At 49.0% G+C, this 14,166-nt stretch overlaps 1 protein-coding gene across 1 annotated transcript in view; it reads left to right on the plus strand.

Moving 5' to 3' along the window:
* DNAH2 (dynein axonemal heavy chain 2) overlaps nucleotides 1–14,166 on the plus strand; it is a 112,769-nt gene that overhangs the window by 29,431 nt on the left and 69,172 nt on the right. Inside the window, exons 8-16 of the mRNA XM_066630416.1 lie at nucleotides 1,068–1,273; nucleotides 1,541–1,670; nucleotides 2,080–2,262; nucleotides 5,572–5,786; nucleotides 6,297–6,443; nucleotides 10,633–10,789; nucleotides 11,701–11,940; nucleotides 12,453–12,641; nucleotides 13,151–13,298. Of these exons, the coding sequence (XP_066486513.1) occupies nucleotides 1,068–1,273; nucleotides 1,541–1,670; nucleotides 2,080–2,262; nucleotides 5,572–5,786; nucleotides 6,297–6,443; nucleotides 10,633–10,789; nucleotides 11,701–11,940; nucleotides 12,453–12,641; nucleotides 13,151–13,298 (1,615 nt within the window). The remainder of the gene's footprint in view (nucleotides 1–1,067; nucleotides 1,274–1,540; nucleotides 1,671–2,079; nucleotides 2,263–5,571; nucleotides 5,787–6,296; nucleotides 6,444–10,632; nucleotides 10,790–11,700; nucleotides 11,941–12,452; nucleotides 12,642–13,150; nucleotides 13,299–14,166) is intronic.

Consider the following 14,166-nt stretch of genomic DNA (forward strand, 5'->3'; position numbering starts at 1 on the left):
CCCCGCGTATATAGCAACACTTATATTGCCCAAACCGAATCTGAGTTGCATAGCTTTGCTATATAATAAGGTGTGCAATGTTTTAAGAGGGAGGAAGGAAAAAGATGTTCCTCCCACACCTGAGCACCACACAGTGCTCTTGTTCCAGTCTGCCTGAAGCCCTGAAGAGGAACCTAGTTTGTGGCTGGTCTCCTCATAGCTTTCTCGTATTTCTGCCCACCAGCCGCGCCTAGGATGTGAACAACTCTGTGGGCTAGTAGAGGCCAGTCCCCCTTGCCCAAAGCATGATCAGGGAGGGGGACCCATGAACTCTCTAAAGGTTTGACTTCCTTGACAGGCTTTCCGGGAAGGGCTGGGTCCTAGACCAGACCAGCATCTTTGCCCAGGTGGATGCTTTTGTCCAACGCTGCAAGGACCTCCTGGAGGTATGTCTGAGAATGCCATTGAAGGGCTTGCCTTACAGATGCTACCCCTGGCTTCCAGGGATCAACATTTGGAATGGTGGTAAACACCACTTTGATGTCTGTAAATGGCCAGAGAGATAGGAAACTGGGGCTCCCAGCTACCAGGTTCCGGTGCGCTGCCTCTTGTGTGTGTCACCAGTGCTTGATTTCCATTGCCAGCATAACAGGCAGAGTTCTGTACTCTGAAAGCACTGCCTGGGGTGCAGTCCCAGCATGCCTTGAGCATCCTGCCTTCAGAGCTCGGCTCTTCAGTTTGAGTAGCTGAACACCGTCTAAGCATCTGACGCTTTTCCTGATGACTGGTTTGGAACTTGCCCACTGCCTGTTGTGAACCATGTGCCCCTTTCTAGACCATCTGGACTGAGAGCCGGCTCCCTCTGGGTTCTGGACCTCAGCTGCATGGAGCCAGACCTTCACCAACAGTCTTGCAAGACAGGTTGGATCCATCCAATATGGGTCCTCCTTGGGAAGATCAGGCGGGGACTCTGATTGTGGCTCTCCATGTTTCTTGCAGGAAAGGGATTGCACACTGAACTCAGGCAAGGAGAGTAGCGGGAGGGGAAGTTCAGTGATAACCGGAACCCCTTGGCTTTGTCCCACTAGGTCTGTGACAGCCAGCAGCACTTTGCACGCTGGGAAGATGGCAAACAGACCCCACTGCCCTGCTTCTTTGGCCAGCGAGGCCCCCAGATGGCAAGGAGCCTGCTGGAGATAGAGGAGACGTTTCACAAGTACCTCAACAATCTCCGAAACATGAAGGGGGGAATCCTGGATGTGAAGAACACCTCTTGGCATGAGGACTTCAACTGGTGAGAGATACACATGCTTCCTTTCTTGGCTCCAGAGTGTGTGTGTATAGAGAGGGAGGAGGTGATGGCAACTTTGGCTTGAAGGGAAAGGAATCCTTGGGCAAAGTAAGTCTTACCTTAAGTTTTTGACTTAGTAAAAAGAAGAAGGGGAAGGCAGAGAATGTAGGAAGGGCACAAGCAGCATCCCTTTAGATGGGGAGCTGGGGGACCACACCCCACCCTTTCTTTACCACTACTTACTCTTTCTTCTTGTTGCAAATCCACCAGTTTCCGTGCTGGAGTCAAAGACCTGGAGGTGATGACCCAGAATCTGATCACTTCTGCCTTTGAATCAGTGAGGGATGTAGAACGCGGTGTGGAAATCCAGGACATCTTCCATCATTTGTCGTCACGAGAGGTATGGCTAAGTTGCCATTGTCCTTTGGGCTGAATTTAACACAGCCCTCCAGCCCTGAGAGAGAAACTTCTTATGGATGATGGGGGGGTGGGTAGGTGGGTGAAAAAACATGAGAAAAAACCTTTTTGCTGGGGTGAGTGGTTGAAAAAATATGCAGTCACCGTGAAGTAGCCACAGTCAACTTCCAGATGACTGTGCTCTAGGAGCACAGCTTTTAGATCATGATGCGTGGCATCCAGGCAGACTGGAATCTTGGGGCTGAAAATCCAGGCCCAGCCATTCCAATAGGAGCCAGCTTTGGTGGTCCAAAGGAAGGAAAACAGAAGCGAGGTGGGAGGGAGAGGGAAAGCAGCCTCACGCCTTTGGAACCAGAGGTGGAACCACCGGACCACCTTCCTCTCTCCCTCAGGCCATCAAACGCACCTTTGACAAGAAAACCGTGGACATCTTCATGCTGTTCAACAGGGAGCTGTCCCTGGTCAACAAAGAGCTGAGCAAGAAGTCCCCTTTCCTGCCGCCCCACATGTGCCATTACTCAGGCCTCGCACACTGGATGAGAGCTTTGCGGCGACGTGTTGACAAGCCCTTGACGGTAGGACTCCTGCTTCCAGTGACTGCCTGGTAGATCACTGTGAAGGTGTATCAGTGCAGAGCAGGTCAGGGCTGCGGCATGCCTGAGTGGCACATTTTCAGTGTGGTCCTGCCCCTGAGCTTGGATGTTTGGATATTGGGGCAGGATGAGGGAATGCGTCCCTCATGAGAACTCTTGCATTCAGGAAGATGGTGAGGGAGGGAGTTCTGATCCAGCTTAGCCTCCTTCCACTGAGTCGTCAGTCAGTCCATTCTTGGGGGGGGGGGCGGCCCTTGTACAGCACGAGCGCAGGCTCTGCAGGTCTCAATATGTTTGTTTATCTCTGACTGTCCTTCACGATGGTAGAGACAAGAAGGGCAGCAGATAGTTTATCCAGCTTAGGTATGGTGTTGCGAATTGTACCAGCTAAAGAGTGCTTGGTGATTCAGAGATGGTCCTGTTCCCCATGAGTGTTCCTTGCTTACCATCCATCTTGTGTGGCTTTGGGGGAGGCGCTGTCCCCCCCTTCTTGTCCCTCTAACTGGGAGCCCATCTGCTGGTCAGCAAAAGGAGTTGGCCCTTGGCATTGCCACAGAAGCTGTTCTTTATTCATCAAGCAACCTCATCAATTTTTTTGTATCTTTCTCAGCTATTTACCTCAATAGCATCCTCTGTCGCTGAGTTCCTTTTGACAGGTTTAATTATACGTTGGATAGAAATAACATGGCATTTCCGCCATCAATCAAAAACTCCCCTCCCTCTTTCTCTCTCTGTGCACGCTTGAAATTGAAATTTGCCAAATCTGGGTTAGGATGTAAAGCAAAATGTCTGCAAATCAGCTGCTTTTGACCCCCCCCCCCCCGCCCAAATTCTGCTTCTTTGGTCCCTTTTGCTTTATGACGATGTTAGCTGGCAAATTCCCAGGCCTTGCTGTTGATGTCTGTTATGTAAAGAGAGGTGTGTCAGTCCCAAGACAGACAGACAGACAGACAGACAGACAGACAGACAGACAGAGTTGTGCTTTCATATGTGCGCACACTTTCTTTCTAGCTCAGTGGTTCTCAAACTGAGAGTTGTGGCACAAGAGCTTTAGGTGTACCTTACAGCAGTAAACCTGTGGGCAGTCAGGACTCAAGGGATTTCACAGAGACTGCTGTACTTCCCAGCAGCTATGAGACAAGTCAGGAGATGGCATGGCAGGCAGATGTGGGGGCCTAGAGGCAAGTGGGGAGAAGCAGCCTCTAGGAGGGGGTACTGTGGAGCTGGGCACTGCAGAAGTCCCCCACAAGGTAGCCCATCTCTCTTTGCCCTTTTGCAGCTAATCCCAAATGCTGACCAGCTCTCAGTTTAGTATTTGATTGACCAAGAAACATGTATAGTCTGTTCTAGGTTGGAGGATACCGCAGTTGGAGTCCCTGGGCAATGCACCAGAGTGACTTAACTTCCTCCTTGCTCGTTTGATGTCAGCTCTGCCTTGCAAACCTTGGAACTGGCCTAATTTCAGGTTGGAACCTATAGCTAGGTCTCAAGTCCCAGGCCCTGCCAGGAGATACCATCCAGTCAGCTTGGCTCCTGACAATTCTAGGAAAAAACAAGGCCAAGAAACAAATAGGTTTTGGAACATGCCTTCTTGTGGGTAAAATTTGTGCTTGTTGCATTTCTTTCCATACAGATAGCATTCCTTCTGTACTTCCCTACTTTTCAGAGGAGATGTTGCTTGCTCCTGTAGCTCCAGTGGTAGTTCTTTGTTACATTTGTCTAAAGGTCAAAGTATCGTTTATATCGGTATGGAATTAGTGCAATTTTTCCCATTTCCCAGTTATTGTTGATTGTTCTTACAGACAGCAAAGAGGCAGAATTTAAAGGGCATGAGGCTAGACTGAAGCACAAACCACCTTCTCTAGCCTTTTTCCTTTCCCTTATTGAAAGATTGGACATGGACTTACTGTCTCTGCCCCCCCCCCCACCTTCCCTTAGGATTCAGGGTGTTCTTAGAATAGGTTAGATTATGTAGATTCTCACCTTTCCCCATAAAACAAGATAACAAGAAGCAAGTTTCCTTATCATCATCCTGATCAGATGGTGCCACAAACAGAAAGCAAGCAAGATTAAGGAGCATCACTCAAGTCAAGCACACAGACAGCCAGGAATAAGTAGTTTATGAGTAGTGAGGGGGAAACGGATTTGCTCATGACGCATATATTGGCTGCTGCTATCTTCTCTGGCATGTTTTTGAAGGCCATTAGGACTGACCCCTCCCCATATGGCATCTCTCTCTGAATGATGGCTCTCTCACCAGTGCTGGCCAGGAGACCCTCATGCTGGGGGAATCGAGTCATGACTGACTCAGCTTTACTAATGACAAGGACTGTTCAGAAGCCTTCATCTTTTATTCTGGCACAAATAATTGGCCCACTGTTCTAGATGACATATGTTGTTTTCTTTATTGTACCCACTGGAAGGAGATTAATGGGCAACCAGAATTTTATTTTCTCATTTCATTTGTGCCCACTCTTGACCAAGATGTGAACTAACATTCTAACTGAGCTCCAGCCTGGGGGACAAAGCCCAGGAACTGTGGTCTGGTGAAGGAGGTAAGCAGACCGTCATCCTGTGCCCTTCCCCCGAGATATATGCACATGCACCCAGAAAGAAAGGCCTGTCTTTCAAGAGACAACATCCCTTTGGATCTCTGTGTTATGGCTCTCTCCCCCGTTGCATGCATTTGTGCATGCCCTTGGAACCACAGTCTGGAGGCTGCATTATGCTGGTGCAAATGGTGATTGCCAGTCAAGAGCTCCCGTCTTAACGATCGTCTGTGCATATGGTATTCTCCCTCTCTTGTAATACCAGAATTCAAGCTTATCCAAATGAAATCGATCAGCATGAAAATCATTTTTCACACTACGCAAAATTAATTTATGGAATTTGCAGCTGTAATGGTGATGGCTTTGATGGCTGTAATGAGGGATGAATCTGTGTCATGGAGGAGATTGGCAATGGATGACTGTTGGCCATGACGGGTGTATGGAGAGTTCACATTCATGGGTGAAACACCTCCAAATGTCATTCGCTGGAGAACCACAGAGCTTGGGGGCTTCCTGGAGCCATTTGGGGGAATCACTGTGAGAAACAGGATGCTGGGCCTGACGGATCTTCTCTGATCTGATCCAGCAGGCCTCTCCTTAATTTTTTCCTGCTAATTAGAATTGGCTGTTCCTCACATTTTTTGCTTCATTAGCTACCATGACAAGGATGAAGGTGTGACTGGTGCACTCACACTGCCTTGCTTGGTCTTTGGAAAGAGCCCTCTTGTGTTCTCCTTGGCAGTGTCTGACCAAAGCCCACTTCATCCCTCACATCGGAACTGGAGAAGAGAGCTTCCAAACCTATCACCTGCTTGTGCAGGCCATGGATGAGATTGAGCGGAAGACCTTCCAGGAGTGGACCCAGACCCTGGACAAAGACTGCCTGAAGCGTCTGGACACTCCCCTCCTTAGCCTGAGCACTGAGAAGCCTGGAATGCTTGACATCAATTTTGACAAGTGAGTGGGCTTTGCTGCCTGGACTGACGGGTTGAGACAATAAGCTCTGCTTGTGGGGAGGGGGGGGGGAGAGAGACTGACTCTTGGTTTTGGCAGGGGGTGTGGCGGGGAGGGAATTAAGAAGTCTCCCACTTCCTTCTCTGGGCTGCCTCCCTGGCTTTCCGGCTGGCACCTCTTCCTGCAGTCCCAAGCAGCCCTCGGCCTCCAGCCCCAGCCTCCTCCTGCACATTAGGTGGTTGCAGGGTTTTTAAACTCTGCAGCTTGTCACACATGCTCTCCTGCCTCTCTCCCATCCTCCACTATCCCTATACTGACCAGGGCATTGTTTTCATTAACCCCAAACTACTTGGGTTGTCCCCTAGCACCTTCCATAGCCTGGTGCAGGAGTGGGGCTGGTGAGACCAGAATTTGTCTTCTGGGCTGGGAGCACTGCCAGGTATGGGCATCTGAATGATCCCTGGGTGCTAGATCCCTGCCTTATTGTGCCCCTGCACGTCCTTCCTTTTCTAGGCACTTGCTGAAACTGTTTGTGGAAATCTACTATTGGGACAGATTACTTTTTGAGATCCCCCACTACGTGGTTGAGCTTTATGACAGGAAAGAGGACCTACGCAACCTCCGAGAGAATCTGCTTCTGGTGGCTCGGGACTACAACAGGTTGGCAGCCTGCTGACTCTCTCTGGGTGATTTGGGCAGGGCCTGCTACTGCATCCCTTATATGGGGTGTAACATCTTAGCCAGTTGCATAACAAGGACTAATTTGCACTCTCTCCCTTCTGCAGAAGGCAGTCTCTCCAGTAGAACTGTGTCCAGGGCCTGAGCTAGTGGCATAGCTAGTGGGGGGTGGGGGCGGTCCACCCCGGATACCACCATTGGGGGGGTGTAACACCACAAATGTCCCAACATCACTAATATCTCGGAGGTTATGAGTAACTCCATCATGTTATATACCGTTGGATGCAGAATTCCCAGCAGAATGCAATGCAAAAAACCAGATTGAAATATCTCCTTTCCATCAAAAGTTATGGCCAAAAAACCGGAAACAAAAAATGCATGGAACTCTATGGAAAATGAAACTGAGCCATATTGCGCATTTACTCGCGAGTAGGCAAACGTGCCATAGTTCGTCGGAAAGGATAGGCTGAGAGGAATCCAGTGACACCAGAATGGTTCCTATCCAATGAAAGCAGCCCCCCCCAAACACCCAAGAAAGAAGTCCCTCCCTCCAAGCAGACGAATGTATTGAGCCCTATGGAAAGCGAAAGTAAGCCACATGGTCATGTTTACTCACGAGTAAGCAAATGTGCCTTGGCTCCTAGTCAAGTCAAGCAAAGGGGAATGCAAGGCTGGCTGCATGGTCCCCATCTAATGAAAGTGGAGTTCAACCAATGCTCCAGAAGGCAGCATCCCCTCAAAGAATAAAACAGAGGCTCGAGCTGGTAAGGTGGGCACTGGGGAGGGCTGAAAATCTCACTGATTTTTTGTGGGGTGGTGTTATTGCAGGCAGGCTGCAGAGAAAATTCACTTGGTGAAACAGGGCTGGCTTCCCCTTATTTATCTGTTTTTCTTTCATTTAATTATTTATAATTATTTTATTTGGCTTGATGATGTCACTTCCAGCCATGACGTCACTTCCGGTGGGTCCTGGACAGATTGTCATTCTAAAAAGTGGCTCCCAGTGTTAAAAGTTTGAGAACCACTGCCTTAACTCAAAACAGGCCAATGAGACATCGGGGGGGGGGGGGGGGAGTGTGTGTGTGACACCCTAGTGACCAAAATTCTGGAAATTGTGGCTTTTAGGAATAATACCATCATGTTATATACTATTTGATGCAGAATTCCATCCATTGCTTGTGGGGAAATATTCACTGCATATATTTATTTTTCTGGCTATTATTATTATTCATTCCGTGTCATGACTATTACTATCTCTGTCTCACCTACCTCAAAGGGTTGTTGTGAGGACAAAATAAGGGGAGGAACCAGGTACACCACCCTGAGCTGCTTAGAGGAAGGGTGGTATAAAAAGTGAATTAATTAATTAATTAATTATTAATAATTAATTAATTAATTATTAATAATTAATTAAGTCATATGGGGTGACAAAAATTTATGGGCCTCGGGTGTCAAATGACCTAGCTACGCCTCTGGCCTAAGCATCATGTGGACGACAACACACACAATGACAGTACAAACTTGTAACATGATTACATGCCCTCCTCCTCCACATATAACACAATTCTATCCCATATATGAAACCTCTTCCTTCTACAAATAGCCAATACTTGTTTGGTATCACTCTGTACAAGCGAGTCTCTTGGTACCTTTCCTCTCTTGTCGCAAGTCTTACATTGGAGAAGAAACTAAGGAAAATGATCCCCTCCAACCTTTTTGACATTGACTTTGCTAGCTTCTACATTTCTCCAAAAGTCAGGACACCAGATGGAACAATTTTTTTGATGGATAGTATCTGTTATGTTTTGGGTCATCAGCCTGGATCTTTGAAGACAAAAATGTGAGTCTGGTAGTGTAGCACAACCTCTCTTCTGCTTCTTCTGAATGTGTAGGGGCTAATGGTGATATTATCAAACTATCTTTTTAAAGCATTAGAGTGGAGCTGCATGATGCATCTGGGAGTTTTTCCTCATCAACTGTCACAGACACAGTTTTGTGCTGAAAGCATTTTCAACTTGTATTGCCTGAGCCAGATTGCAGAAAGGCCTTGCCTGTTTTGAAAAACTGGAGGATTGAGTCATGTCTTTAGCTTCTGTTCCCCTTGTTTCACCTCCTTATTTTTCTGGCTGACTGATTTGTATTTAGAGTCACCAAACAAAACGCTATGGGTATGTGTGTCCTCATGCACCTATGTGTCAACTAGAAACGTATATTTTGGGCTGTAAATCCTACCAGCAGCACTGACTCCCACTGTCCCTAGGATCAGTGTCCCTGCTTATTATGGTGTGATATTCCTCCCACCAGCGGTTCCTCCCTCCTTTCTTTGCACCAGGAACTCTGAGACTGGCAGTTCTTGCACAAGTGTGTCACAGAAGGAAGCACAAATTTCTGTTGCTCACAGTATAGGTCCTAGTTTAACTGCTGCACAAGCACACTTTCTGTGTCCCAGAGAAGGATCTGGGCCAGCAACTCACTCAGCCGAATTTGTAAAGGGCCAGCCACAGACCTGGCACTGTGTGAAGACATGGGTGTGTCTTTATTTCACACAAGCATTTCTGGATGTTTGCATTGCACTGTGGACTCTAGGCCTGGGGTGCTCTGAGCAAAGAAGGCAGAGGTGCCTTGTGGTACAAAAGTCATACCTGGGACTCCCACCGCACCTTACCATGAACATCTCCTTTGCAGTCAGTGAGTGAGGCCTTTTGCAGCTGTGTGACCTCAGGTGCCTGCCTGTTTTTCTTGCGCTTAAAGTATCTCGTGGTTCCTCTAATGCACTCAGTTTGGGATACTGACTTGAATGGTCAGCCAAGACCTTGGCTGAACCATCAGTTCTAATGGGAGAAAAATGCCCACAGCTATCAAGAATCCATTTGTATCCATACACCTCCAAGAGAAGAACTTCTGTAGAGGTGTGCCCCCTGCCCCCGCAGGAGTCTCAGTAATGTTGAAGCCTACCAGAGAGTGATATGTCCATGACAAAGGACAAGCTTGCCCATCAGCTTGTCCAGCAATAAGCACCCGGTCAGGACTGTGTTCTGCAAAGCACATAGGGGCCCCATAGCAGCTTCAAGAGCCTGTGGGTTCCAGTAGAATTCCTGAGCTCCTGAGCCACTTCCAGGGCAGGTCTCTTGGTGGGGTCATTGAACTGCCTAGCAGTGAGACCCTGGGAGACTCCAAAAGCCACACCCAAGATTGCTTTGAAACACACTGTTCAGTCTGCCTGGCTTGCAGGTGAAACTTCTGATTTTTCATTATATTGTTCACCTTCTTTACTGCCCTTTCCCTTTCACTGTCACTTGATCCTCTGCCATGAAGGCTACTGGCAGTGCCCTTCTCAGGCCTGCCCTGCCCCAACTTCCAACAGGCCCCCACTGATCGGTGGGGGCATTGGAGGCATCGGGAGGTGTAGGGCTCTTTTCCCGCGCAGTGTGTTGTCAGGTTTGAAAGACTGCAAAGAAGTGGTTTGCCTCCTGACTGAGATTTCTGAAGGTGTGTTTAGCAGGGGGAGGGTGGCTCCTTGCCTTGCCACACTCTTTTCTGAAGTGTAACACTTTCTGCGGAGAAAGGGTTGAAACTTGCTTTGTCTTGACAGCTGTGTTTTGATCATGCCACAAGTGTAAGCATGGCTTTCGTGCTGGTTTCTTCCCACTGGGGAATTAATTGGAGACCACACTGGTGCCATGAGCAAGAAATGGGCAACATCCAGTCCTTGTCCTCATCATATCTTCCTAGTGAGCTCAGAGAAGGCTTAAACCGAGCTGTCCTGTGCATTAGACATTTATTCTGATCACTATCCAGACAACGCACACATGAGGCTTGCCCCCTTATATCCCCCAGGCAATTAATCTGGAGTAAAGGTGGATCTGTGTCGTGGAGATTGTGAGTGCCACCGTGTGTTTAAAAACTGGCTAGGGCTTGCCATTTCTCAGGAAGTGTCTTGAATGAATGTTTTAAGAAATCTGTAGGAATTCCATCTTGAGAACTTGTGCTCAGAATGATTATACTGACTGGATGCATCCAGATGGACTCCGCAATACATTTTGACTGCAATGTGTTGGGCATGGGGTGGAGTCTGTCATGTTTTGGCTGGGCCTGCCATGGGAGGGGGGGATGAACTAATCCTGTGCCTGTGCCTCATGTCTTCCTTGTGCTCTCCCACCTCCTATCCCAGGATCATTGGCATGCTGTCCACAGAAGAGAGGGGCCTCTTTAGGGAGCGCATCCGATACCTGGACAGGAAGATCCACCCTGGCCTGAAGAAGCTCCACTGGTCCTACAAAGGGGCAAGTGCCGCTTTCATCACTGAGTGCCGACTGCACGCCAGCAAGGTCAGGCTTCTTTCTGCTGTGGGGTGGGACTCAGTAGTGGATTTCATCCTTTGTGGCAGAAGTACCAGGCAGCATCTCCAGGCAGCATCTCCAGGCAGCATCTCCAGGCAGGACTGAGAAAGGCCTTTTTCTATCTGAAACCCTGGAGAGCTGCTACCAATCAGAGTAGGCAAAACAAAACATGATGGATCAGTGATCTGACCTGGTCAAAGGCGGCCTTCTATGTTTACTCTTGGAATTCCAAGGGCTCCTGAAGGCCCCCATGCATGTTTCCATCACTGAGGGGCAAGTGGAAGAGAATGCATGGCACCCTTGGTGCCATTGCAGGGCTGTGGGTTTACTCTGTGACTTCTCGCCTGCCGGCAGGTTTGACTCATCGTCCTCGTAGCCCTTGGGACAGCAGCACTGCAAGGTCATACCTGCTTGGACTTCTGTGGGTGCTGTTCTCGGAACTTAGTAGGAAATCCCTGGTGGGCTTTCCCTTATCCAAAGATCTTCTATGAACTAGGATTTCAGCATCATCCCCCCAGCATCATCCCTTCCTCTGCCAAGTGTGCAGCGCCTTTGGGAAGGCAGCATTGTCTCCCCACAGCTGCAAAGTCTCCTCTCAAACCCCCTCCCCCCTTACTTGAAGCTGCCTCCTCTCTCTTGTGAAATCCTCTGGGAGTTGCTGCTCCTCCTCCTCCTGTTGGGGTTTTGGCCTTCCTAGAGGTCTTTTGACTGGGGGCTGCCCATTTCACTCTCTATTTTTCTCTCAGCTACAGGTTGCCCCCTGAGATTTCTTCAGATCATCCACCAAGACCCCCTTTGTGCGGCCAAGATCTTCCTGCACGCATTCTGTGTACTGAGGATACAGGTGAAGATGTGGTGCCTCTCCCTGTGACCTTCTTCCTCCTCCTGGTTCTCCACAGGTGCAGAACATTGTGAATGAATACAAGGCAGCCACCTTGTCCATTGCCCGCCGCGCCCAGCAGATGAGCGAAGCTTTGCTGGTGCGCATCACTGGCAAGAGAGTATACAATGACTTGGAGTTTGATGAGGACCAAAAGGAACATCGGGCCTTAGTTCAGAAAAAGCTGATCACCTTGCATGAAGACTGCATCGCCATCATGCGACAAACATATGAAGTCTTCAAGCATGATGGGCCAGAGGTAAGGGGACTGGGCATTGATGGTGTGTTACCGAATGGGCTTTGCCCTATGTGCAGCTTTGTTCCAAGTTCATGAGGATTACCTGAACAACTCTGAAGTGCTCCAGGTGTTTGTTTCTGTGTCAGCAAGGGCATCCTTAGCTTTGTGTCAGGAACACTCTGGAATGGCAGCTGAGGTCGAGGCTCATGTCACTTCAGTAAAGTGCTGCATATGTGTTTGGAGGGGGCAGGTTGCCTGGGCGGCAGGTGATGTTCTGTATTGTTATTCTGGCCATGGGTGTCAGCTGCCCTTAACACCAACCGACACAATTCAGGCAAAGTTATTCCTAGTGGGATTTAAGGGCACACAGTTGATCCTAACAAGACTATTTCTGTAATGCATACATGACATTTTGATGGGTGCCTTTTGTGCCCCATAAGAACCTACTGCTTTGTGGCTTCTCAGCTTGGATTTTATCCGGGTTTTCCTGATATGAACGTAGCCCACTATTTTTCCTCACCCCTGCCTGCCAGGTTCAACAGCACTGGTTCAGCTACACCATCAAGATGGACAAGATGATGGAGGAGGCCCTGAGGCTTAATGTGAAATGGTCTTTGATGGAGCTCTCCAAGGCTATCAATGGGGATGGCAAGACAAGCCCAAATCCCCTCTTCAGGGTGAAGGTGATCCTGCAGGATAACTATCCGTCTCAGACCCCTCAGGTGAGCCCCTTGGTGTGCCGTTCATCACCACTTACTCTGGACTCGCCAGGGGGAGCCATCACTCTGTGGCAGAGCACATGCTTTGCATGCAGGCTTCAGGTCCCGTCACTGGTGGTATCTCCAACTGGAGGACCCCAGGACTGGGTAACACTTCGTCTGCAGCAGACAATGCTGGACAAGAGGGACCTACGACCTGAGAGTCAAGCCATGTAAGGCTCTGAGATCACGGGTGAAACTCGGTAGCCAAGTATTGAAATCCAGAATTCCAGTACCAGGCTGAATTGAGCTGGCGGCAGCAGTGATGGTGCCCATCCGTATTCTGAAGTTCCTTGTGATATTAGTGTGGTAAAACCAGCACTTCTGAGTGAGACAGGTGTGCCATTTTGATAAAACCACATAAGGTTTTGTTTCTGTCTCTGAACCCTGGAAGGGCTGGTGACTTTGGGCTTGCACTGTACTTGCTGCTTCCCTGACTGATCCCATTGACCCACCGGCACCTGCTCTCCTAGGTGGAGTTTTCTCCAACGCTCGCTCAGCTGGCAAATATGGTCAATGACATCAGCAACCACCTGATCACCAGCATCTCTGTTTTCCGCCATCTCCCTGAGATCCTTGTGCGACGCAAGTTTGCCCGTGACCCCATCTCCATACTTGTGGGTAAGATAAAGGCCTCCTTGCGTGTGGTTGTGTTGAAAAGGGGTGTGTGGAGAAGCTCAGATTTCTGCATGGAAACTTCTGTGCTTTGTAGCTTTTGATGGGACTTTTGGTCCATCTGGTCCTGTGTCTTGTTTCAAACAATGACTGAGTGCTATTTTGTGGTAGAAGTAGATCCCATCTGGCCTTGCTCTACAGGTGAAGGGAACGCTTGCCCTGTAAGAGAAGGACCCAGGGCCGCACTTCTGGATGCCTGAAAGGCCTCAAATCATGATGACAGTTCTCCCAAAAGAGCATAACAGATTAGCAGGAGGGATGACAGTGGAGCGGGAAACACCTGCAAGCTCGGAACCAGGCTCACCACACCCTAAGGCACTGGATGGTTCTGGGTCCCCCTGGCTTCCTCATCATTCCTCCCTCTTACCCCTCCTCACCCACCCCCACCCCCACCTACTGGGATTGGCTGGACAAGTGGGGATTCCTCCTCTTCCACACTCTTGGTACCAAGGAGTCCTAGGAGCAAGCAGATAGAGAAGGCTGAAGAGTGAATAACTTCTTCACTGAGGCTCTTCCTCCTTCAAAACCAATCCGCTTCCTCCCAAGGGTTCTCTGTCTGCAGAGAAAAAAATCCAGGCAACTTGCACATAGAGTTAAGAAAATCTAGTATCACAATGCAACTCTGGATATTTGGGTTGTCTTTACTGTCCAAGTAGGCTCATCCCCATTTGCTGCCCTGACCTCCTTAATGCCCTCACACAATTGGCCCTGGAATGTAACTTTGCCAGCCCTTTTACAGCCATCTAAGCCAGTGGCCACCGTAAATGGATTCTGCCTTGCATTGATGTCATTTTCCTTGTACCTGAATCATGTA

This window comes from Tiliqua scincoides, chromosome 5 (assembly GCF_035046505.1).
Source record: "Tiliqua scincoides isolate rTilSci1 chromosome 5, rTilSci1.hap2, whole genome shotgun sequence".
NCBI classification, from domain to species: domain Eukaryota; kingdom Metazoa; phylum Chordata; class Lepidosauria; order Squamata; family Scincidae; genus Tiliqua; species Tiliqua scincoides.